At 49.1% G+C, this 24,706-nt stretch overlaps 1 protein-coding gene and 1 long non-coding RNA gene across 3 annotated transcripts in view; one reads left to right on the top strand and one right to left on the bottom strand.

Moving 5' to 3' along the window:
- LOC147100259 (uncharacterized) overlaps nucleotides 1-24,706 on the top strand; it is a 207,005-nt gene that overhangs the window by 118,403 nt on the left and 63,896 nt on the right. The window contains exon 2 of the long non-coding RNA XR_015073698.1: nucleotides 3,602-3,701. This is a non-coding gene — a long non-coding RNA (uncharacterized LOC147100259). The remainder of the gene's footprint in view (nucleotides 1-3,601; nucleotides 3,702-24,706) is intronic.
- Nucleotides 8,539-24,706, bottom strand: part of LOC147100260 (sodium channel regulatory subunit beta-2-like) — a 37,062-nt gene continuing 20,894 nt past the window's right edge. The window contains exons 2-5 of one of the 2 annotated variants that reach the window (XM_085967773.1): nucleotides 19,880-20,046; nucleotides 12,919-13,129; nucleotides 11,279-11,474; nucleotides 8,539-10,536 (exon numbers count right to left, since the gene is read on the bottom strand). In XM_085967773.1, coding sequence (XP_085823899.1) covers nucleotides 10,527-10,536; nucleotides 11,279-11,474; nucleotides 12,919-13,129; nucleotides 19,880-20,046 — 584 coding nt within the window. In that variant the 3' untranslated portion in view covers nucleotides 8,539-10,526. Of the gene's footprint in view, nucleotides 10,537-11,274; nucleotides 11,475-12,918; nucleotides 13,130-19,879; nucleotides 20,047-24,706 lie in introns of those variants that run through there. The other variant, XM_085967774.1, reaches the window with a different exon arrangement.

Consider the following 24,706-nt stretch of genomic DNA (forward strand, 5'->3'; position numbering starts at 1 on the left):
AGTCATGAACAGTTCCAACATTTAGCACACCCAAACGGGGGTCTGCTTTTTCGATGTGTTCATTTGGTTTGTGTTTTGATTTACAGCACCTTATTTTGCTGTACTCTGCCTAGATTCTTATGAAGTTAAGATCTGGGAGTTTAACTCTCTGACAGGTGCCAGACACAATTCCAATTCTAATGCTAGTCCCAAAGAGAGGACAAAGTGACAATCAAATCACCTCCAAGCGTTTAAAACTCTTTGAATCTCATGGGACTAAAAGCCGACAAATCCTCTGGATCTGATGGCCTACATCCTCGGGTTCTAAAAGAGGCAGCTGCAAAGATGGTGGATGCATTGGTTGTGATCTTCCAAAATTCCTCAGATTCTAGAACGGTCCCAACAGATTGGAAGGTCACAAATGTAACCCCGCTATTCAAGAAAGGAAGGGGAGAGAAAAACAGGGCACCACAGGCCAGTTAGCCTGACGTCAGTCATCGGGAAAATGCTGGAATCCATTATTCAGGAAGTGGTATCAGAGCATTTGGAAAATCATAATATGGTTAGGCAGAGTCAACATGGTTTTATGAAAGGGAAATTGTGTTTAACAAATTTATGAGAGTTTTTTGAAGATGTAACTAGCAGGGTTGATAAAGGGGAACCAGTGGATGTAGTATATTTGGATTTCCAAAAGGCATTCGATAAGGTGCCACATAAAAGGTTGTTATGCAAAATAAGAGCTCATGGGTTTGGGGGTAATATATTAGCATGGATAGAGGATTGGTTAAGAGACAGAAAACAGACAGTAGGAATAAACAGATCATTTTCAGGTTGGCAGGCTGTAACTAGTGGGGTGCTGCAAGGACCAGGACTTGGGCCTCAGCTATTTACAATCTATATTAATGACTTAGATGAAGGGATCAAGTGCAATGTACCCAAGGCTTGAGGGGCCGTATGGCGTACTTCTGCTCCTAATTTTTATGATCTTATGTTCTTATGTAACGTGGAGAAAATGCGGGAGGGAGTGAGACTAGCTGGAGAGCTCTTTCAAAGGGCCGGCACAGGCATGATGGGCCAAATGGCCTCCTTCTGTGCTGTATCATTCTATGTATGATTCTATGACTCTAATGTGACAATTATTGAGAAAACATAGACATTAAGCAAGAAATGTGAGGGCTTGAGAAAGAATGGAGAGGTACAGGTCATTTAGCCCACTGAGCCTGATTCTCCATAGATTTTGTATAATTTGCCTTTGTCATAAATTCTCCCCAATCCAACAGCAACAACTTGCATCTATATAGCGCCTTTAACATAGTAAAACATCCCACTGAAATTTTAAATAAACTGGCAAGAAGATCAGGAGTGTCAGCTGTGGCTCAGTGGGCAGCATTCTCGCCTCTGAGTCAGAAGGTTGTGGGTTCAAGTCCCACTCCAGAGACTTGAGCACAAAAATCTAGGCTGACACTCCCAGTGCAGTGCCGAGGGAGCGCTGCACTGTCGGAGGTGCCTTGTATCAGATGAGACATTAAACAGAGGTCCCGTCTGCTCTCTCGAGGTGGATGTAAAAGATCCCATGGCACTATTTCAGAGAGGAGCAGGGGGAGTTCTCCCCAGTGTCCTGGGGTCAATATTTATCCCTCAATCAACATCATGAAAAAAAAGGGTATCTGGTCATTATCACATTGCTGTTTGTGGGAGCTTGCTGCATTTCCTACTTTACAACAGTGACTACACTTCAAAAAGTACTTCATCGACTGTAAAGCGCATTGGGTTGTTGTGAAAGGTGCTATATAAATACAAGTCTTTCTTAAGATATTTTTCAGTGACCTTTCACTCCAGTGAGGAGCTCCTCCAAGACATTAAGGGAAGGTAAAGGAGGGGAGGGTGGAGGTGGATTTGGGACAATCCATTGATGATTTGGGGGGATTTGGAGAGAAGGTGGGGTTGAAGGATATGGTGGGAATTTGGTCGATGGGGTTACAAGAACACATGGTGAGATGGCAGTTAGGTTGGGTTGGAATCAACCTGTGAGAAAAGCTAGTTAATTTCCTTTCCTATTTACTAAAATAATATCTTTGTTGAGCTCAACTCCATTTACTCGCCTTTTCTCCATATCCCTTGATACCCTTTACCTAACAAAATCTATCGATCTCAGTCCTGAATGCTCTTTCCAAGCCCGTCTGATAATTATGTTGGAATTGGGTAGAGCGGTAAAGAAAGGCAGTTGAACGGTCCCATAGAGCGGACCCAATATTTTCTTTCGCAGCATAAAACAGGGTGTTAAATTGGAGCCACATAGCCCTGTTAGCTTTACAAATCCATTGGCAGGATAGGCGCACCAACGTCAGTGTTCTCGCTCAGGCCAACATCCCCAGCATCGAAGCTTTGACCACGCTCAATCAGCTCCCATGGACGGGCCACATCGTCCGCATGCCCGATACAAGACTCCCAAAACAAGCGCTCTACTCGGAGCTCCGTCACGGCAAGAGAGCCCCAGGTGGGCAGAGGAAATGCTTCAAGGACACCCTCAAAGCCTCCTTGAAAAAGTGCAACATCTCCACCGACACCTGGGAATCCCTGGCCCAAGACCACACAAAGTGGAGGAGAAGCATCCGGGAAGGCGCCGACCACCTCGAGTCTCTTCGTCGGGAGCGAGCGGAAGCCAAGCACAAGCAGCGGAAGGAGCGCATGTCAACCCAAGTACCCCACCCATCCGCCCCTTCAACCATCGTCTGCCCCGCCTGTGACAGAGACTGTAGGTCCCGCATTGGACTCATCAGTCACCTGAGAACTCATTTTTAGCGTGGAAGCAAGTCATCCTTGGTTCCGAGGGACTGCCTAAGAAGAGATACATATCGTGAAGTAACAGGCAGCTGCTAGCCTCGAAACAAGAGCTCAGCTCAGGCCAGGAGACAAGAAGCTGTGGCGAGTAGAGATGTTTACTGGTCCAGATAGTTTGCACTAGGTGTGTGCCGCTGTGAGGGGTGCTTGGCTCAGGATCTATTGCAGGCCAGCACAGACGGCAAGCGGATACAGACCTAGATATAGGTACCTGCCCTGTGCCTGACAGTAACTCAAACCTCAGCCAGGAACCAGCTCAAGTGTTGCAACAGCAGCCTCAGCAAAGGTAAAATGGAGTTTAGATAAGTTGGTGCAGGGACAAAATGGTCTGATACTAGGGGGTGAGGTATGTAAAAGTAAAAGTGCTATAACTGAGAGCCTTGCACTGGAGGTGGAGTGTGTGACAGGGAGAGTGTTACTACTGGTTGAGTGCCTCAAATCCGGCGACCTTGGGACCGAGGCCGACCAGTTTTCGGGGTTTTCCGGACTTCGGAACGCGATTCTGATGTCCGATGTCTGGAAACACCCGAGCCCAGGTTGCGATATTTCCGGACTTCGGACATCAGAAACACGTGCCGAGTCCGGAAATACCTGGGTCCAGGTTGCTTTTTTTGATAAGCCTCCCTCAGGGTGTCCGGATTCCGGAACATTTTACGGATTCCGGACCACTGCCACCAATCGTCCCGGATTCCGGAACTCTGGATTTGGGACGCTCAACCTGTACTTTCTTTTTCTTTCCTTTCTTACTTTCTTCTCTCTCTCTCTCTCTCTCTCTTAACAGGTCACTAATGGATAGCAGGGCTAATAACCATCCTGACAGATCCACTAACAAAATGCCATTGAGAGGAGGATCCGACGTGCTGGCTTATTCTTAAAACACAGTAAGCACACTCAGATCAAATTACTTTTCAATCGCTGTATTGCAGGCTGAAAGTTTGATGTCACTACAGTTAAGTGGATGTGGGAATGGTAGCGTAGTGGTAATGTTACTGGGCTGGTGCTCCAGAGGTCTGGACTAATGATCCAGAGACTGAGTTCAAATCCCACCACGGCAGCTGGGGAATTTAAATTCAGTTAATTACATAAATTGAGAATTAAAAAGCTATTATCAGTAATGGTGACCATGAAACTACCGGATTGTCATTAAAAACCCATCTGGTTCACTAATGTCCTTAGGGAAGGAAATCTGCCTCTATGTGACTCCAGATCCACCACAATGTGGTTGACTCTTAACTGCCCTCTTCACCAACATGCGGGGACTTGTGCCAAAATTGGGAGAGCTGTCCCACAGACTAGTCAAGCAACAACCTGACATAATCTTACTCACAGAATCATACCTTTCAGCCAAAATCCCAAACTCCTCCATCGCTATCCCTGGGTATGTCCTGTCCCACCAGCAGGACAGACCCACTAAGGGTGGTGGCACAGTGGTATATAGTCAGGAAGGAGTGGCCCTGGGAGTCCTCAACATTGACTCCAGACACCATGAAGTCTCATGGCTTCAGGTCAAGCATCGGTAAGGAAACCTCCAGCTGATTACCACCTACCGCCCTCCCTCAGCTGATGAATCAGTACTCCTCCATGTTGAACACCACTTGGAAGAAGCACTGAAAGTAGCAAGGGCACAGAATGTACTCGGTAGCACCACTACTGGCTGAGTCCTGAAGGACATAGCTGCCAGTCTGGGCCTGCGACAGGTGGTGAGGGAACCAACACGAGGGGGAAAAACATACTTGACCTCGTCCTCACCAATCTACCTGTCGCAGATGCATCTGTCCATGACAGTATTGATAGCAGTGACCACCGCACAGTCATTGTGGAGATGACGTCCCGTCCTCACACTGAGGACACCATCCATCGTGTTGTGTGACACTACTACCGTACTAAATGGGATAGATTCAGAACAGATCTAGCAGCTCAAAATTGGGCATCCACCACAATCTGTAACCTCCTGGCCCAGCATATCCCTCACTCTACCATTATCGCCAAACCTGGTTCAATAAGGAGTGTAGAAGAGCATGCCAGGAGCAGCACCAGGCGTACCTAAAAATGAGGTGCCAACCACGGGAAGCTGCAACACAGGACTATATGCATGCTAAAAAGCAAAAGGCAAGAATCGGTCGCCTTTAAATAGCGCTCCCCCAGTCCCTTCCTGACTGCAAAACGCTCCCCTCAACCTGTCGTTGCTAGCAGCAGGGGGGCGCCACTCAATATCCGGTCCGGGGTGCTACCGAGGCGTTGCACACTCGACTGATGTCACGATCTGCGAGCGCAGGAGATCGTGGCGGTAGTGTTTAGCGCCACTGCAAAATGTCTAGTTAATTTCGTGAGCGGCACAAACATCGCCACGCCCGGGCGCTAGTTGCTTTGCGCCCCATTAGCGCCCTCTTAAAGCGCTAACGGGAGGCGCAAACCAACTGAATTTTTCCCCCATAGAGTCATAACGGCACAGAAGGAGGCCATTCAGTCCATCAAGTCCATGCCAGCTCTCTGTAGAGCAATCCAGTTAGTCCCATTCCCCCACTCTATCCCAGGCAGGCGGGGTCTCGGTTTAACGTCTCATCCGAAAGACGGCACCTCTGACAGTGCAGCGCTCCCTCAGTACTGCCCTGGAGTCAGCCTAGATTATGTACTCATGTCTCTGAAAGACAAGGCACTCCACAGGAGTGTAATCAGACAACATTTGACACCAATCCAAAGAAGGAGTCATTAGGATAGGCGACTACAAGCTTGCTCAAAGAGGTAAGTTTTAAGGAAGGTCTTAAAGGAGGAGAGAGAGCTGGAGAGGCAGAGATGTTTTGGGTTGAAATTCCAGAGCTTGGGATCTAGAAGGCTGATAACCTGCCAGAGTGGCCGTCATTCATGCGCGAGCAGGATCTAAGTGTGGACCTAAGTCGCACAGACCAGGAAGGACCTATACAACATGGCCTCAGTCTCTCCAAGATAAGGAGGGTAGAAGCCAGCTAGGATTCCCACTCCTGATCACTGTCCTTTTCATCCCTTTTGGAGAGTGCGCAGTGTGTGTACATAGGTAAGGTCAACATTGGACTGGACCATGATGCTCCCCTTGTTCAAATAGCCTAGTGATAACCATTGTTGAGACTCACACATGAAGGAGTTTTTTTATTCATTCGTGAGATGTGGGCGTCGCTGGCAAGGCCAGCATTTATTGCCCATCCCTAATTGCCCTCGAGAAGGTGGTGGTGAGCCGCCTTCTTGAACCGCTGCAGTCCGTGTGGTGAAGGTACTCCCACAGTGCTGTTAGGGAGGGAGTTCCAGGATTTTGACCCAGCGACGAGGAATGAACAGCCGATATATTTCCAAGTCAGGATGGCGTGTGACTTGGAGGTGGTGGTGTTCCCATGCGCCTGCTGCCCTTGTCCTTCTAGGTGGTCGAGGTCAAGGGTTTTGGAGGTGCTGCCGAAGAATGCAAACGTGGTTGAGGTACTGGAGAGAGACCGTACCCAAAGTCAGTTAGTGCCTTCGAGGGAGAAGCAGAGCGAATTGGAAAAAAGTATTAAAAGAATTACAGAACATCATGAAGTGTTATTTCAATCACATTTACTTTATTTTTACCTACGTTACAACTAACAGATACCCAGAACCCCTGACCCTCCCCTCATATAACTCCGGCAATACTGAAAACTTCCCAAAGGGGAAAAACACCAAGAAAAAGATATAAAAACAGTATCATTTCTCAAATACTTCAACCCTTTTCTAAATGGTTCAGCAAAAAGTTTTTGAAATTTTGCAATGAGTCAGTACGTGTTTGATGTGTTGGGGAAGGTGTCCCATTGGTGACTATTTCGAAAGAAAGACTTGCATTTCTACAGCGCCTTTCACAACCACCGGACGTTCCAAAGCGCTTTACAGCCAATGAAGTCGTTTTTTGAAGTGTAGTCACTGTTGTAATGTGGGAAACGCGGCAGCGAATTTGCGCACAGCGAGATCCCACAAGCAGCAAAGTGATAAGTGACCAGATAATGTGTTTTAATGATGTTGATTGAGGGATAAATATTGGCCCCAGGACACCGGGGAGAACTCCCCTTCCCACTCTGTTGGAATTCATTTACAATAGCAAGGGGGCTGTGCTTATGATTTCATTAGCGCCCAGCACCGGAGGAGTTACACCATGGTCAGAAGAAAATACTAAACTGGAGTCTCTTGTCCATCAACTGAAGCTAGGGGTTGCCAACTCCTCCAGGATTTCCCCGGCGTCTCCAGGAATGAAAGATTAATCTCCTGGACGCCACTGCGGATAAACACCCAGGATAAAAAAAAAATCATAGCGTTTAAAAAAGTGTTGATTCTTCATTTTCTTTGAACACTTTCGTCAGTTACAAAAATATTGGAAATGGGGAGTGGGGGGGGGGGTGGGCGGGGAGGGGTGGAGGGCCAAAACGGTTCATCCAGTCAGGAAACGAAGAGTCTGTTTGGTTTCTGATTGGCCGAGGGGAAGGTCGGGCGGCCAATGGCGTGGAGCATGGGCGGGGGGCGTGGTTAGAGGTTGGAGGTCATGTGATGAAACCTCCTGTCCACACGTAGTCGGCAAGCCTAAGTGAAGTTAAAGTGCGTCTGACATTAAGGTCAGGATCAAGAGCTGAGACCACACATTAACGGAAAACCACCCAAGGTGGAATCGCCTCTTCCCATCTGGACAATGGCCAGCTCTGTCTGTATTCAGAGATGGTTTACCAACAGGCTGAAGCCGGGAATAGCAAACCCATGTCAAAAATAATAAGCTTGTCTAGCTAGCTACAGCTCGGCTCAGTTCAGTCTGCTTTGTGAACTCCAAGGTAGAGCCTGGACAAGGTGGGTCTAGACCAGTTGAGCAAGCAAGCGCGTACAGCTCAACTGTTGAAGGGTTTAAGGTTAGTCGCAGGACTACACATTGAAGGAACAATACAAGCTCAGCAACGCAAGGGAAAGGGAGAGGCGTAAAGTTGTGGAATATCAGCACGCCTCATGGGCAGTCTTAGTCTGAGCATGCGGACTTGATACAAAGCATCACGGGAATGGGTTATTGCCATGGCAACCCAAGAGAAGATGGGTTGGACATTCTGATGCACCTCCAGCGGCAGACCAGCAACATAGGGTTGGAGGCATTCCTGGAGGCTTGAGCGTGACATTCTGACCACATGACATTCTGACCATGTGATATCTGACCATGTGATGCCCGATCACGTAACATCTGATCACATGCTCAAATATTTATGCCCTTCCCTTTGAAGTGAAGTTTTAGTCTGTCCCTCAAGCGTCACATGTGTTGAAGGATCTCGCGGTTTAATAGCCCTCAGTTCAAGATCCTCCCAGTGAGAATCCTTGGTTTCCGTTCCCTCACCAATGGAAACAATCTTTCACTATTTACCCACAGTGAGGTTCTAATGTTTCATTCACCACCTTGTTGCTTCTGCTCCCGGCTCTGCGGGAAATGCTGGTCCCCACACCCACCCCAGTCTCCCTCTCTCCCCGAGCCCCCATTCCCCATCTCTCCCCCCGAGCCCCCATTACCTATCTCTCCCCCCGAGCTCCCATTCCCCAGTCTCCCTCTCCCCCTGAGCCCCCATTCCCCAGTCTCCCTCTCTCCCCGAGCCCCCATTCCCCAGTCTCCATCTCCCCCCGAGCCCCCATTCCCCAGTCTCCCTTTCCCCCCTCCCCATTCCCCAGTCTCCATCTCCCCCCCCGAGCCCCCATTCCCCAGTCTCCATCTCTCCTCCCGAGCCTCCATTCCTCAGTCTCCATCTCGCCCCCCAAGCCCCCATTCCCCAGTCTCTCTAAGACCCCATTTCCCAGTCTCTAAGACCCCCATTTCCCAGTCTCTCTAAGACCCCATTTCCCAGTCTCTAAGACCCCATTTCCCAGTCTCTCTAAGACCCCATTTCCCAGTCTCTCTAAGACCCCATTTCCCAGTCTCTCTAAGACCCCATCCCCCAGTCTCCATCTCTCCCTCCGAGCCCCCATTCTCCAGTCTCTCTAAGACCCCATTCCCCAGTCTCTCTAAGACCCCATTCCCCAGTCTCTCGAAGACCCCATTCCCCAGTCTCCATCTCTCCCTCCGAGCCCCCATTCTCCAGTCTCTCTAAGACCCCATTCCCCAATCTCTCTAAGACCCCATTCCCCAGTCTCCATCTCTCCCTCCGAGCCCCCATTCTCCAGTCTCTCTAAGACCCCATTTCCCAGTCTCTCTAAGACCCCATACCCAGTCTCCCTCTCCACTCACTGTCCCTCCCCCCAGCTGGTCGCGGCTCTCTGCGGTTGACGGCTTTGAGTAGTATCTGGTGACGAACTCCGTGGGAAAGGCTGGGAAATGACTCTGTTTAAAATGAATGCGGTTTAACCTGGTTCTGACTCCCAATGCCAGGCTAACAGTCAGTCATTATTTGCAGTGCCTCACAGATCAGAGTCTGTTGTTCATGTGGGGGCACTGTGGCGGGAAATTTAAATCGCTGATCGCCCGGGCTACTGGAGGCTGTGCTCGGGATGGGAATCTCTGAATCTGGGAAACTCCTGGCCATTCCGGGAGGGTTGGGGACCCTACCAGAAGACCCCACATCAGCCCCGATGACTAGAATAATAAATTTATGCCATCTGTTGGCATTGTGGCACCTTCTGGCCTTGGGACTTCTAATCGTGCTCAAACACGGTTGCAAAGGTTTTCCTTTATGTGTGAAAATCGGTCCTCTCAATCCAGCCGTTCACAAGCTCAATTTCTCAGCTCAAAATTACCCACACATTTGGCACAAGGAAACTGGAAAAAAAAGGGTGTTTTGTGCTGTGTGTCCAGAATGTTCCACTCTGCTGACTGGAGAACAGGCTGTTACTCCCTCTTCCTCCAAGGGAGAAAGACATTGGAAGATGTTTTGAGGCGGCCATTTCACAATCATCCAATCTAAACCTCATTTTGAGAATTCTCCTATTCTTGGATTAACAAGGTAATTGGACAAGAACAGTATCCCGTGATGCATTCAGGTCTCATTGGCCATATCCAATGGAGAGATTGGAGTCTCCCAAATCTTTTCAGCGGATGTTTTGAGGCATTAATTTAAAAAAAAAATCAGAAAGTCAGTAACAATATTAATGGGGGCAATTTTAACCTAACCGCCCAACGGGAACCGGACGGGATCAGGAGCAACGCTGGTTTTACACACTGCACAATTTTACTCTCCATTGATGTGCAATATTGGGCGGGGTGTAAAACCGGCGTTCCACCCGATCCCGTGGGATTCCCGCCTGGCACGTGAGGTTTAAATGACCCCGCCAATGAATAAGAAAGCCATGCAGCAATGGGCTTGTGTGTGCATTATTTTTTTTAACAGTAATGTACGGCCTAATCATTGCTGCCCGATAACAACATGCACAATTAACATCCTTAGCTAGAATTCACCACACTAATGTGACACTTGGCATGACATGTAGCGTGATATAGACGGCGATGGTGTGAAGCTGGTGCTCACTTTGGGCGCTGCCACGATTTAGCGTTTACAACGGCGCACAGTTTGGAGGTTGATGGCATGCACGACGAAGCTAGCACAGTTTCACGGCACAGCGGAAGGTGGGTCATCTTGGCGCCCGTGTTTAATGTGAAGCAGCGCGGGTTGAACACGGCGGCGAATCGGTAATAGCCCACGAAGCACGAAGACCAACAGTTTGTCACCAGAAGCAGATCATCCTCAGCCTCGACCTTTTGTCATTGTCCCTGCGCTGGTCTAGTGCTGCCTGCAAAAACAGAAACATCATTGGAGTAACAATCAGCATGAATTTGAGTCTCAATGCCAGGAATCTTAACTCTGTGACATGAATCAGTCATTCATGAAAGAAAGACTTATGAAATAATACTGAGCGGCCTACGGGTGGCGCAGTCCAGGGAGAGTATAAATACTCGGGCACGGGCCCAGCTTACGCAGGACATTCTTAACAGGAACTAGTGAAGGACACAACTAGACCTCCATGTTGTAAAACGGTTGATTAAAGCTTTGTTTAACGCTTAGACCAAGTGCCTAGTACTTTTCTTGTGTCACTCTGTATGATTCATTTTACATTAGGTTTCCTGCCTCTTCCACTCTGCTTTGCAATCTTTCTGGATTAGCATCATCTGTTACCTTTGGTTACAGGAAGGAACAAACAAACTTGCATTCATATAGTGCCTTTCACAGCAAGCTCCCACAAACAGCAAAAATGACCAGATAATCTCTGTTTCAGTGATAAATATTGGCCCAGGATACCACAAAGAACTCCTGTGCCACGGGATCTTTCCCCGGCCACCTGAGAGAGCAGACAGCGCCTCGGTTTAACATCTCATCCAGAAAACGGCTCACTCCGATAGTGCAGCACTCCCTCAGTACTGCACTGGGAGTGTCAGAGTGGGACTTGAACCCACAACCGTTCTGACTCAGAGGCGAGAGTGCTACACACTGAGCCACGGCTGACAGCATGACACATATCTGACAGAGATCCTTACTTTTCGTCTTCATCCTGATTCCCTTCACCGTCCGTTTTGCCTTCCTCTTCGGTTTTCTGATCTTCAGATTGATGGACCTGTTTCTTTTTCCTCTTGATACACTTCACGATCACTAGAATCAGAATGACGACAGCCAGAAACACCCCGACAGAAGCGCCAATAATCACAGCGACCGTGGAGTCACGTTCAGGGGCCACTGAAAGAGAAACATCACGTGTCAATCGGTAGTCTATTTTACGCTGAGGAATTGTCTACTTCATTTACGTAGGGTGTCTCTTGCTAAATGCATAATTTTGGAGGGAAAAATTAATATAGGAACCATTGGCATGAGATCGATAGATTTTTGAATATTAAGGGAATCAAAGGATATGGGGATAGTTCAGGAAAGTGAAGATGAGGTAGAAGATCAGCCATGATCTTATTGAAGGTGGAGCAGGCTCGAGGAGCCAAATGGATGACTCCTGCTCCTATTTCTTATGTTGATATGTTCTTATTCTATTCAATATTTAAATAAGGGCATTTTGTGAGGATTCTGTGCCCAGCATATGTCAGTTGGGAAAAGCATCACTGTGGTCACTCACTATACCAATTTGTGTCAAACTCTAGTCTGTTACATGCCGTGGACTAGACCTACCAGAAACTGGGTTGAGACTGGCATCATACAACAACTTGCATTTATATAGCGCCTTTAACATCGTAAAATGTCCCCAGGTGCTTCACAGGAGTATTATCAAACAGATTTTGACACCGAGCCACATAAGGAGATATTAGGACAGGTGACAGAGGTAGGTTTTAAAGAGTGTCTTAAAGGAGGAGAGGGAGGTAGAGAGGTGGAGAGATTTAGGGAGGTAATTCCAGAGCTCGGGGCCCAGGCAGCTGAGGGCACAGCCGCCAATGGTGGAGCGATTAAAATCGGGGATGCGCAAGAGGCCAGAATTGGGGGAGCGCAGAGATCTTGGAGGGTTGTAGGGCTGGAGGAGGTTACAGAGATAGGGAGGGGTGAGGCCGTGGAGGGATATAAACATAAGGATGAGAATTTTAAATTGGAGGCGTGGCCAGACCGGGAGCCAATGTAGATCAGCGAGCACAGGGGGTGATGGGTGAACGGGATTTGGTGCGAGTTAGGACACGGGCAGCAGAGTTTTGGATGAGGTTAAGTTTACGGAGGGTGAAAGATGGGAGGCCAGTCAGCAGAGCATTGGAATAGATGTTTCTGAAACAGACAAAAGCATGGATGAAACCCATTTCAACTTGCAGTCATCAAAAAGAAGAGGCCTCCATCCCATCAGTTGGAGAGAGATGCAGGCTCAGATCCCAAAGGTGATCTTCTCATCTTGCTGCTAAACTTCACCTGCACTTCTTCATGGAAGGACAATAAATTATTCGCTCCTTGTCAAGTAGGTTGTTCAAGTTTGCCTGAATTATCGAAAAATTCGAAAATGGAACAAAATCCAAACTTTGGCTCAGACAAATGGTTAGTCAGTGAGGGGAAAGAACATCTACAACAGGACACAAAAGGGTAGAAGTCACAGAAAACAGAGAGAAAGCACAATGGAAGATCGTAGATAGGGGAAAGAACAGGCAAGTCGAAGAGTTGAGGATGAAGGGATCGAGACAACAGCAACATTATTTTACAATACCTTCTGTGACCACGCTCAGATAGATTGTTCCCAACCCTTTGTGTCTGTCAGGAGGGTTTAAGACGTAACAGTTGTAAAAGCCTTCATCGCTGAGCTGTATGTCGTGAATAGTGACAGAGACATCGTTCTTTACGAGGTTCCCTGACCACTCCACCCTGCCCCAAAAGCGTTCCGTTCTGGGGATTTTGACCTTTTGCCGGAATTGGACAAACTAGGAAAAAAAAGAATAAATGTAAATGTTTGTGTGGGAGGTGCCGGTTTGTTAAACTCATTGGCCTAGAAATTGAGTGGGGTTAGCGCCCAATTAGAGGCGCTAGAGGGCCTTGCGCCGGAATTATAGCCGCTTCGGAAGTTGATTTGGGCCCTACCATCGGCGTTAGCCGGTAGCGCTGCGCCGGCACCGATGACGTCATCGGTGTGCGCAGCGTCCCGGTTGCCGTGGTAACGCGGCCGGACGCCGAAATTCAGTTGCGGCCGCCTCACCCGTGGCAGCCGCAACCAACGATTTTTCAAAAGTTTCTTGCTGGACTTAGCGCCGGCGCATTAAGGTGGCGCGGCGGCCGGCCGCTTTCCCGGCGGCCGCCTGCCCGCACCTCCCTCCCCGGACTCCTCCACCACCCCCCCGTGGCACAGATGTGTGTGGGCCTCGAGCCCGGCACTTCTCCGAGGTGCCGGGCTCATTTTTCGTGCGATTCCACCGGCCAGCGGTCGGCTGCAGGCAGCTCCTCCTTAACAGAAGGAGGAGGCCTGCAGTACCCCAGCCTGCCGCACCGCATCGGGTGCCGCAGCGGGGGATTAGCGCCGCAATCCTGCATTCAGCGCCCATTGCGAGGCGCTGACACCCTCCATTAGCGCCCGCAGCCGTCTGGGCGCGGCGCAGCTGAATTTTTGGCGGGCGCAGCGGCAATTAACGCTGGCGCTAAATTTCGGGCGCTACAGCCCTGGCGGAGGCAAACTCAATTTCTAGGCCATTGATTCCTCTCCTCTGGAAGTCTATTTCCAACCCAACATCTCTGGCTGAACTTATCCAAAAACTCGCCTGCCCCGTATCCTAACTCGCACCAAGTCCCGTTCACACATCACCTCCTCTGCTCGCTGACCTACATTGGCTCCCGGTCCTGCAACGCCTCGATTTTAAAATTCTCATCCTTGTTTTCAAATCCCTCCACGGCCTCACCCCTCCCTGTCTCTGTAACCTCCTCCAGCCCTACAACCCTCCAAGATCTCTGCGCTTCTCCAATCCTGGCCTCTTGCGCATCCCCGATTTTCATCGCTCCACCATTGGTGGCCGTGCCTTCAGCTGCCTGGGCCCTAAGCTCTGGAATTACCTTCCTAAACCTCTCCACCTCTCTCTCCTCTTTTAAGATGCTCCTTAAAACCGACCTCTTTGACCAAGTTTTTGGTCACCTGTCCTAATATCTCCTTGTGTCTAGGTGTCAAATTTTGTTTGATAATCGCTCCTGTGACATTAAAGCCGCTATATAAATGCAAGTTGTTGTTGCTGAGAGAGAAGTTATAGATCTGCCCCGGAATCTGCCAATGACACTCTGTAGCTAAGACCTTGGCACTCCTCCTTTTGTCTTACTGCATCGGATGCCTGTGCTCTGTACTATGCCTCCTCATCAGCCTATAGTTTAAACAGTCTGCACTCAACATACTGCCATGTTGCTCCCAGACAACAACAACAACTTGCATTTATATAGCACCTTTAACGTAGTAAAAAAGTCCCAGGGCATTTCACAGGAGCGATTATCAGACAAAAATTGACTCCAAACCAAAGAAGGAGACATTAGAACAGGTGACCAAAAGCTTGGTCAAAAAGGTTTTAAAGAGCGTCTTAAAGGGTGAGAGAACGTACGAGAGGCGGCGAGGCTTAGGGAGGGAAGTCCAGAGCTTAGGGTCCAGGCAGCTGAAGGCACGGCCACCAATGGTGGAGTCAAGGAAGTGAGGGATGCACAAGAGGCCAGAATTAGAGGAGCGCAGATATCTCGAAGGGTTGTAGGGCTGGAGGAGATTAGAGATAGTGAGGGGTGAGCGCCATGGAGGGTTTTGAACTCTAGGATGAATTTTAAAATCGAGGCATTGCTGGACTGAGAGCCAATGTAGGTCAGCGAGCACAGGAGTGATGGGTGAACGGGATTTGGTGCGAGTTAGGATACAGGCTAAAGTTTTGGAAGAGCTTATGTTTACAGAGGGTGGAAGGTGGGAGGCTAGCCAGGAGTGCGTTGGAATAGCCGAGTCTGGAGGTAACAGAGGCATAGGTGAGAATTTCAGCAGCAGATGGGCTAAGGCAGGAGCAGAGACTGGCGATATTGCGGAGGTGGAAGTAGGCAGTCTTTGTGATGGAGAGGATATGAGGCTCAGGGTCAAATAGGACACAGAGGTGGCGAACAGTCTGGTTCAGCCTCAGACAGTGGCCAGGAAGGGGGATGGAATCTGTGGCCAGGGAACAGAGTTTGTGGCAGGGGCTGAAACAATGGCTTCGGTCTTTCCAGCATTTAATTGGAGGAAATTTTGTCTCATTCTGGACTGGATGTCGGACAAGCAGTCTGACAAATCAGAGACAGAGGAACGGTTGAGAGAGGCGTTGGTGACGTAGAGCTGGGCATCGCCAGCGTACCTGTGGACTTGATGATGTGTTTTTGGATGATGTCGCCGAGGGGCAGCATACAGATGAGAAATAAGAGGGGGGCCAAGGATAGCGACGAGTTAAGAAAGTAACTATAGGTTTTTATTGGCTAAATAACAGAGCCCACCCTCGTGGGTGATCGGATCCAACAAGGAGGAATACCAGCCAGTCGACCACCTTTATACCTGGGCAGGTAGGTGGAGCCATGGGCGGAGTCAGCAGTGGTCAGCCCAGGTATAACAGCGTGACAAGAGGCGACCTCGTGTAGTGATACAACAGTGTAAACAGTGATAACCATAGTGTAACGATATAACAGTGATAACCATAGTGTAACGATAGTGAACGATAAAAGTGGTTTACCACATTCACCCCTTGTTTAGATTTGAGTCCGGCGGGGTGAAGTGTACTACCAGTTCGGGTATGTCAGTCTGTCCGGAGGCCTCGTAAGCCTTTCTGATCGCCGCAGCAGCGGCGGTGGTGATGCAGTATCCGACGTTAATGCTGGTGTCTGCGTGGTCGGCGAAGGCTCGTGGGGTTCCGGCATGCCGTCTACCTGGGCTGGATCTGGGGGAGTGGTGGGGGGTAATGCTGGTGTCTCAGGGGTGCCCGAGGGTGCAAGGTCTCGTAAGGAGACTGTGTCCTCCCGCCCGTCTGGGTATGCCACATAGGCGTACTGGGGGTTGGCGTGCAGGAGGTCCACCCTCTCGACCAGGGGGTCCGTTTTATGGGCCCTCACGTGCTTTCGCAGCAAGACGGGCCCCGGAGAGGTCAGCCAAGTTGGTAGCGTGGTTCCCGTAGTCGACTTCCTAGGGAAAACAAACATTCGTTCATGGGGGGTGGCGTTAATGGCAGTGCAAAGCAGTGACCGGATGGAGTGCAGCGCTGCCAGGAGGACTTCCTGCCAGCGAGAGGTTGGGAGGCCCTTAGACTTTAAGGCTAAGAGAACAGCCTTCCAGACAGTCACGTTCTCTCTTTCCACCTGGCCGTTCCCCCGGGGGTTGTAGCTGGTGGTCCTGCTTGCAGCAATACCTCTCGCTAGTAGGAACTGGTGAAGTTCCTCGCTCATGAAGGAGGAGCCCCAGTCGTTATGTATATAGTTCGGGAACCCGAACAAGGCGAAGAGGTCGTTCAGGCATCTGATGACCGTGGTACTGGTCATGTCTGGGCAGGGGAAGGCGAAGGGGAAACGGGAGTACTCATCAATAATGTTGAGGAAGTACACATTACAGTCAGAGGACGGGAGGGGCCCCTTAAAATCGATGCTCAAGCGCTCGAAGGGGCGGGTGGCCTTGATCAGGCTTGCTCTGTCCGGCCTAAAGAAATGCGGTTTGCATTCGGCACAGGTTTGGCAGTTCCTGGTCATGGTCCTGACCTCCTCGATGGAGTAGGGCAGGTTGCGGGCCTTAATGAAGTGGTAAAGTCTGGTGACCCCGGGGTGGCAGAGGTCGTTGTGGAGGGTCTGCAGTCTATCACTTTGCACGCTGGCGCATGTACTTCGTGATAGAGCATCTGGGGGTTCGTTCAGTTTACCAGGCCGGTACAAGATATCATAATCATAGGTGGAGAGCTCGATTCTCCACCTCAAGATCTTGTCGTTCTTGATTTTGCCCCTCAGTTTGTTATTAAACATAAAGGCGACCGAACGTTGGTCGGTGAGGAGGGTAAATCGTTTGCCTGCCAGGTAATGCCTCCAGCGTCGTACAGCCTCCACGATCGCCTGGGCCTCCTTCTCGACTGAAGAGTGTCGGATCTCGGGGCCCTGGAGGGTCCTCTCGATGATGCCCTCCTTCAGGAGGCGCTGCACTTCAGAGCTAATAAAAGCTCTGTCCCCGGCGCTGTACCGCCTGCTCTTGGTGGCGACGGGTTTACAGTCGCGGGTGAGGTTGGTGAACAGGGAGGGAGGCGGGACCCTGAGGGTGGATAGGCCGCAGGTGGTACGCGGTGGGCGGTTTAAAGGTTGCTGGTTGTCGACTGTGAGTGGGGGGAGGGGTCCACCGTATGCTAGAGTGACACTTTGAAGGTGGGATTGGAAATTCAGCCCTAGTAGGACGGCAGCGCAGAGTTGGGGCAGGACGAGAAGTTTAAAATTTTTATACTCCGTGCCCCTAACCGACAGGGTCACAACACAGTAGCCGCTGATGTCTGTAGAGTGGGACCTAGACGCCATCGAGACCCGGTTGCGCGTTGGCCGGACAGTGAGGGAGTAGTGGCTCACCGTGTCTGGATGGATGAAGCTCTCCGTGCTTCCGCTGTCGAACAGGCAGGTCATGGCGTGGCCGTTTACTTCGATGTCCATCATGGACTTGGACAGGTGATGCGGGCGAGCTTGGTCCAGTGTGACGGAGGCTAGTGTATGGCTGAGCGAGCTGCTGTAGTCTGCGGGTGAGGCGGTGGTCGGGTCTGGAGGCGAGGTGGCGGTCGAGTGTGGTGGGTAAAATGGCGGCGCCCACGAGGTGGGGTAAGATGGCGGAGAAGATGGCTGCCCCCACAACTCACATGTGGCACTGCTGGTGTCGGTGGCCTTGATCAAAGATGGCCGCCCCCACGACTCACACGAGGGGATACTGGCATCTGTGGCCTTGATGAAAGATGGCCGCCCCCACAGCTCGCATGAGGCACTGCTGGTGTCTGTGGCTCTCCCTCTGCAGGCCTTAGCGAAGTGGCCTTTCTTCTGGCAACTGGAGCAAGTCGCGTTTCTCGCAGGGCAGCGCGACCTCGGGTGTTTCGCCTGGCTGCAGAAGAAGCAGCCGGCGGCCCGATCGCGGGGGTCCGATGTCGCAGCCGGTACCGGGGGTGGCGGTCCCGATCGGGTCCGGGACGCTGACGCTGAGGTAGGTCCCAGGGGCGGCGCTGCGAGGGGTATTGCGGTCGGGGTCGGTCCCGAGTCCCAGGGTCGCGAATTACAGTACCTGGAGTACACCTCGAGGTCCCGATGGGCCACTTCTAGGGAGCGAGCGAGGGCTGCAGCTGTGTTCAGGTCGAGGCCCTTTGCTTCAAGCAGTCTTTGCCGTGAGTAGTCGGACCGCAGGCCTTTCACAAAGGCATCGCGGATATTATCTTCAGTATTTTCTGCCGCCGTTACCGCTTTAAAGTCACAGTCCCTGCCGAGTGTTTGTAGCGCCTGTAAAAATTCATCTACAGACTCTCCTGGCTGTTGCGGGCGGGATCTTAGGAGATGTCTGGCATACATGGAATTTACCGGGCTCCGGTACTGTTGTTTCAGCAGGTTGATGGCGGCCTCGTATGTAGTAAGGTCTCGGATGAGTGCGAATACTTTAGGGCTCACTTGGGCGGTCAGAACTCTTAGCTTGGATCTCTGAGGCACGCCGGATTCTCCCAGGTAGGATTCGAAACAGCTCAGCCAGTGTTCGAAGTCGAGGGCTGAGTTTGCTGCCTGTGGGTTTAGATCCAGGTACGGTGGTCGGAGGGCTCGCAGCCAGGCCGGCTGCTGTGGCTGTTGTAGCTGGGCGTCTGACTGGTCGTTTGGCTGCTCCGTTGACTGGTCGTTTGGCTGCTCAGGTAACGACATTTTAAAATTTAGCCAATAAAATTGATATACCTATCAATTCATCCAATGAAAAGCGACGAGTTAAGAAAGTAACTATAGGTTTTTATTGGCTAAATAACAGAGCCCACCCTCGTGGGTGATCGGATCCAACAAGGAGGAATACCAGCCAGTCGACCACCTTTATACCTGGGCAGGTAGGTGGAGCCATGGGCGGAGTCAGCAGTGGTCAGCCCAGGTATAACAGCGTGACAAGAGGTGACCTCGTGTAGTGATACAACAGTGTAAACAGTGATAACCATAGTGTAACGATATAACAGTGATAACCATAGTGTAACGATAGTGAACGATAAAAGTGGTTTACCACAGGGGGGCTCCAGAGGTAACTGTGCAGGAGCGGGAAGAGAAACAATTGCAGGAGATTCTCTGGCTATGATTGGATAGGTACGAGCTGAACCAGTCGAGAGCAGTCCCACCCAGCTGGATGACGAAGGAAAGGGGTTGGAGGATGATGGTGTGGTCAACCATGTCAAAGGTCGAGAAGGATGAAGAGGGATAGTTTACCACAGTCATGGTCACGTAGTATGCCATTTGTGACTTTGAATAGGACCGTTTCAGTGCTCTGGCAGGAGCGGAAACCTGATTGGAGAGATTCACACAGAGTTGCGGGAAAGGTTGGCACGGATTTTGCAGGCTCCAACACGTTCATGGACTTTTGAGCGGAAAGGGAGGTTGGAGATGGGGCGGTAGTTTACAAGGAAACACTCTTCCAATAACACATATCTCCTTCCAATCAAATAATGAAGCAAAGAAAGCAAAACCCTTACCAGATCTTCTGTGCAGTTGTCACATTCCTGATAGGTCCAGTTTAAGGAGAACTGCTTGACATTGACATCATAGCATGAGTTGAAGGTGCAGGTCAGTTTGGCTGATGTGCCATTCAGCTTGATGACGTAGGGTGAAACCATGACCTCCATACTAGAGCCAAGGTGGACTAAAGGGAGTGGGGCAAACAAACGGTCAGGAACTAAAGGATTGAAAATGTCTGATGGTCTATCTCACAACTGGAGAATAAAGTCTTAACAGTACCTCCCAAACCCGCGACCTCTACCACCTAGAAGGACAAGGGCAGCAGGCACATGGGAACAAGCATTCGCAACAAAATAGATGAATTGATAGCGCAGATAAGTAATTAACAGGTTTGATCTAATAGCCATTACAGAGATGTGGTTGCAAAGTGGCCAAGGTTGGGGACTAAATATTCCAGGATACTTAACTTTTAGAAGAGATAGGCAAAATGGAAAAGGAGGAGGGGTAGCCCTGATAATAAAGAATGGGATAAAGACAGTAGAGAGAAAGGATCTTAGCTCCGAAAATCAAGAAGTAGAATCAGTTTGGGTGGAGCTAAGAAACAGCAAGGGGCAGAAAACATTGGTGGGAGTTGTTTATAGGCCCCCAAACAGTAGTTGTATTGTAGGGCAGAGTATAAATCAGGAAATTAGAGGTGCATGTAACAAGGGAAATACAGTAATCATGGGGGGCCTTTAATCTATATATAGACTGGGCAAACCAAATTTGCAGTAATAGCGTGGAGGATGAATTCCTGGAATGTTTGCAAGATAGTTTTCTAGATCAGTACGTTGAGGAACCAACTAGGGAACAGGCTATTTTAGATCTAGTATTGTGCAATGACCTTGCACAATAACTACAATGTTAATAACCTTGTAGTAAAGGGGCCTTTAGGGAAGAGTGACCATAATATGATAGAATTTTTTATTGAGTTTGAAAGTGCTTTAGTTAAATCAGAAACTAAGGTCTTAAATGTAAACAAAGCAAACTACGTAAGTATGAGGGGCGAGCTGGCTAAGGTAGATTGGGAAACTACATTAAAAGGTGTGATGGTAGACAAGCAATGGCTAGCATTTAAAGAATTAATACATAATTTACAACAAATATACATTCATTTAAGGCACAAAAACCCCACCATGGCTAACAAAAGATGTTAAAGATAGTATTAGATCAAAGGAAGAGGCTTATAATCTTGCCAAAAAAGTGTAGTAAGCCTGAGGGTTGGGAACATTTTAGAATTCAGCAAAGGAGGGCCAAGAAATTGATAAAGAAAGAGAAAATAAAATATGAGAGTAAACTAGCGAGAGACATAAAAACAGACTGTAAAAGCTTCTATAGGTATGAGAAAAGGAAAAGATTAGCAAAAGTAAATGTGGGTCCCTTACAGGCTGAGACAGGAGAAATGATAATGGGGAATAAGGAAATGGCAGAGAAATTGAACAAATACTTTGGGCTCGATTTTGTCAATGGGGCGCTTTTGGAGGCGGGACTCCCACTTTTTGGGTTGTAGTCCCGCCTTCATCGACTTGTGGCCAACCCACGCTATTTTCCCTTGATTGACCTTGTTAAGCCCACCCAGTGGGCTCAGCAGGCCAATTAAGGGACACCTGGTTACTGGTGACGTCAGCGATTGACATTTCATCTGTCAAGAGCTTTTGACAGATGAAAAATCAGCATTTAACAGCTCTGTGAAGCTGTCAATCACTGACAATCTGTCTTCTAACTTGAGTCCTTCTACTCAGACTCAGTTAGAGATCTCTCCAGACCAGAAAGCAGAGGCTGCAGCTTTTGACAGTTCAGCGGCCATTCTGCTTTCTGTGCCGGTGAGCTGAGGGATTCCCGAGAACTGAAGGAAGGAAGCCTGCAGGAGAAAGTAAAGGTAAGTAAAACTTATTAAAACACTTTACACTTACCTCGCACACTTACCTCTGCACACATGCACCCATCACTCACCTGCACAACGGAAATCTCGACCCCTCCAACCCCTGCAGACTGACGGTCCGCCTCGCTAACTTGGCGTGGTTCGAAGCCGTCGGACAGCCCACACTTCAGGGCTAAAAATAGGGATTAGGCAAAAAACTGCCTGTTAACTAACAGGCAGTTAATTGGCACTAATCCCCTTCCCGCCTCAGGGAGGCGGCTCCCAGCACAGGTCAGGTACCCGTCTCCTGGGAAACGGGCATGGAGGCGGGTTGGGGGCGGGATGGATTCCTGTCCCCCGATTCTGCAATTTTCCCACCACTCCCGCCTCCAAACCCGCCTCCTCAGGGCTTGGAAAATCGAGCCCTTTGTGTCTGTCTTCACGGAAAAAGACGCAAAAAATTTCCTGGAATTAGTGGAGAATCAAAGGTCTAGCGAGAATGAAAACAAATAGTACCGGAGAAATTAATGGGAATGAAAGCTGATAAATCCCCTGGACCTGATGGCCTACATCCTAGGATTTTGAAAGAGGTGGCTATAGCGATAGTGGATGCATTGGTTGTCATCTTCCAAAATTTCATAGATTCTAGAACGGTTCCCGCAAATTGGAAGGTAGCAAATGTAACCCCACTATTTAAGAAAGGAGGGAGAGAGAAAACGGGGATCTACAGACCAGTTAGCTTCACATCAGTAGTAGGGAAAATGCCAGAGTCTATTATTAAGGACGTGGTAACAGGGCACTTAGAAAATAATAATCGGATTGGGCAGAGTGAACATGGATTTATGAAAGGGAAATCGTGTTTGACAAATCTGTTAGAGTTTTTTGAGGTTGTAACTAGCAGAATAGATAAGGGGGAACCAATGGATGTGGTGTATTTTGGATTTTCAGAAGGCATTCGATAAGGTGCCACACAAGAGGTTATTAAACAAAATTAGGGCTCATGGGATTAGGGGTAATATACTAACATGGATTGAGGATTGGTTAACGGACAGAAAGCAGAGAGCAGAAATAAACGGGTTATTTCTGGGTTGGCAGACTGTAACTAGTGGGGTACCACAAGGATCAGGGCTTGGGCCTCAGCTATTCACAATCTAGATCGATGATTTGGATGAGGGGACCAAATGTAATATATCCAAGTTTGCTGATGATACAAAGCTGGGTGGGAATGTAAGTTGTGAGGAGGATGCAAGGAGGCTTCAAGGGGATATAGACAGACTAAGTGAGTGGGCAAGAACATGGCAAATGGAATATAATGTGGAGAAATGTGAAGTTACCCACTTTGGTAGGAAAAATAGAAAAGCAGGGTATTTTTTTAAATTTTGAGAGACTGGGAAATGTTGGTGTTCAGAGGAACCTGGGTGTCCTTGTACATGAATCACTGAAAGTTAACATGCAGGTACAGCAAGCAATTAGGAAAGCAAATGGTATGTTGGCCTTTATTACAAGAGGATTTGAGTATGAGTAAAGACATCTTACTCCAATTATATAGGGCCCTGGTGAGACCACACCTGGAGTATTATGTATAGTTTTGGTCTCCTTACCTAAGGAAGGATATACTTGCCATAGAGGGAGTGAAATGAAAGTTCACCAGACTGGTTCCTGAGATGGGGGGATTGTCCTATGAGGAGAGATTGAGTAGACTAGGCCTATATTCTCTAGAGTTTAGAAGAGTGAGAGGTCTCATTGAAACATACAAAATTCTTACAGGGCTTGACAGGGTAGATGCAGGGAGGATGTTTCCCCCTGGCTGGGGAGTCTAGAACCAGGGATCACAGTCTCAGAATAAGGGGTCAGCCATTTAGGACTGAGGTGAGGGTGGTGAATCTTTGAAATTCTCTACCCCAGAGGGCTGTGGAGGCTCAGTTGTTGAGTATATTAAAGATAGAGATCAATAGATTTTTGAATATTAAGGGAATCAAGGGATATAGGGATAGTGCAGGAAAGTGGAGATGAAGTAGAAGATCAGACATGATCTTGTTGAATGGTGGAGCAGGCTCGAAGGGCCAAATGGCCGACTCCTGTTCCTATTTCTTATGACCTCCAAGTTCCCCTCCAAGTCACACACCATCCTGACTTGGAAATATATTGGCTGTTCCTTCATCGTCGCTGGGTCAAAATCCTGGAACTCCCTCCCTAACAGCACTGTGGGAGTACTTTCAGCACACAGACTGCAGCGGTTAAAGAAGGCGGCTCACCACCACCTTCTCAAGGGCAATTAGGAATGGGCAATAAATGCTGGTCTTGCCAGCGACGCCCACATCCCAGGAAATAATATGAAAAGATAGCTTTCTCGGCCCTGAGAAAGGGATTTGAGTGCCGTACATACATTAGAAATATTTTGCAGATAACCAGCTCAGTCAGCTACTTCTCATGTGGTAGGGAAATTATTGGAAAAAATTCAGAGGGACAGAATTAGTCTCCACTTGGAGAGGCAAGGATTAATCAGGGATAGTCAGCATGGCTTTGTCAGGGGAGATCATGTTTGACCAATTTGATTGAATTTTTCGAGGGGGTGACTGGGTGTGTGGATGAGGGTAGTGCAGTTGATGTAGTCTACATGGACTTCAGTAAGGCTTTTGACAAAGTCCCGCAGGGGAGACTGGTCAAGAAGGTAAGAGCCCATGGGATCCAGGGCAATTTGGCACATTGGATCCAAAATTGGCTTAGTGGCAGGGGGCAGAGGGTGATGGTCGAAGGCTGTTTTTGTGAATGGAAGCCTGTGTCCAGTGGTGTACCGCAGGGATCGGTGCTGGGTCCCTTGCTGTTTGTAGTGTACATTAATGATTTAGATATGAATGTAGGAGGTATGATCAGTAAGTTCGCAGATGACACAAAAATTGGTGGAGTGGTAAATAGCGAGGAGGGAAGCCTCAGTCTACAGGAC

This window comes from Somniosus microcephalus, chromosome 26 (assembly GCF_052327205.1).
Source record: "Somniosus microcephalus isolate GS21.2 chromosome 26, FLI_Smic_1.0, whole genome shotgun sequence".
Classification (NCBI taxonomy): domain Eukaryota; kingdom Metazoa; phylum Chordata; class Chondrichthyes; order Squaliformes; family Somniosidae; genus Somniosus; species Somniosus microcephalus.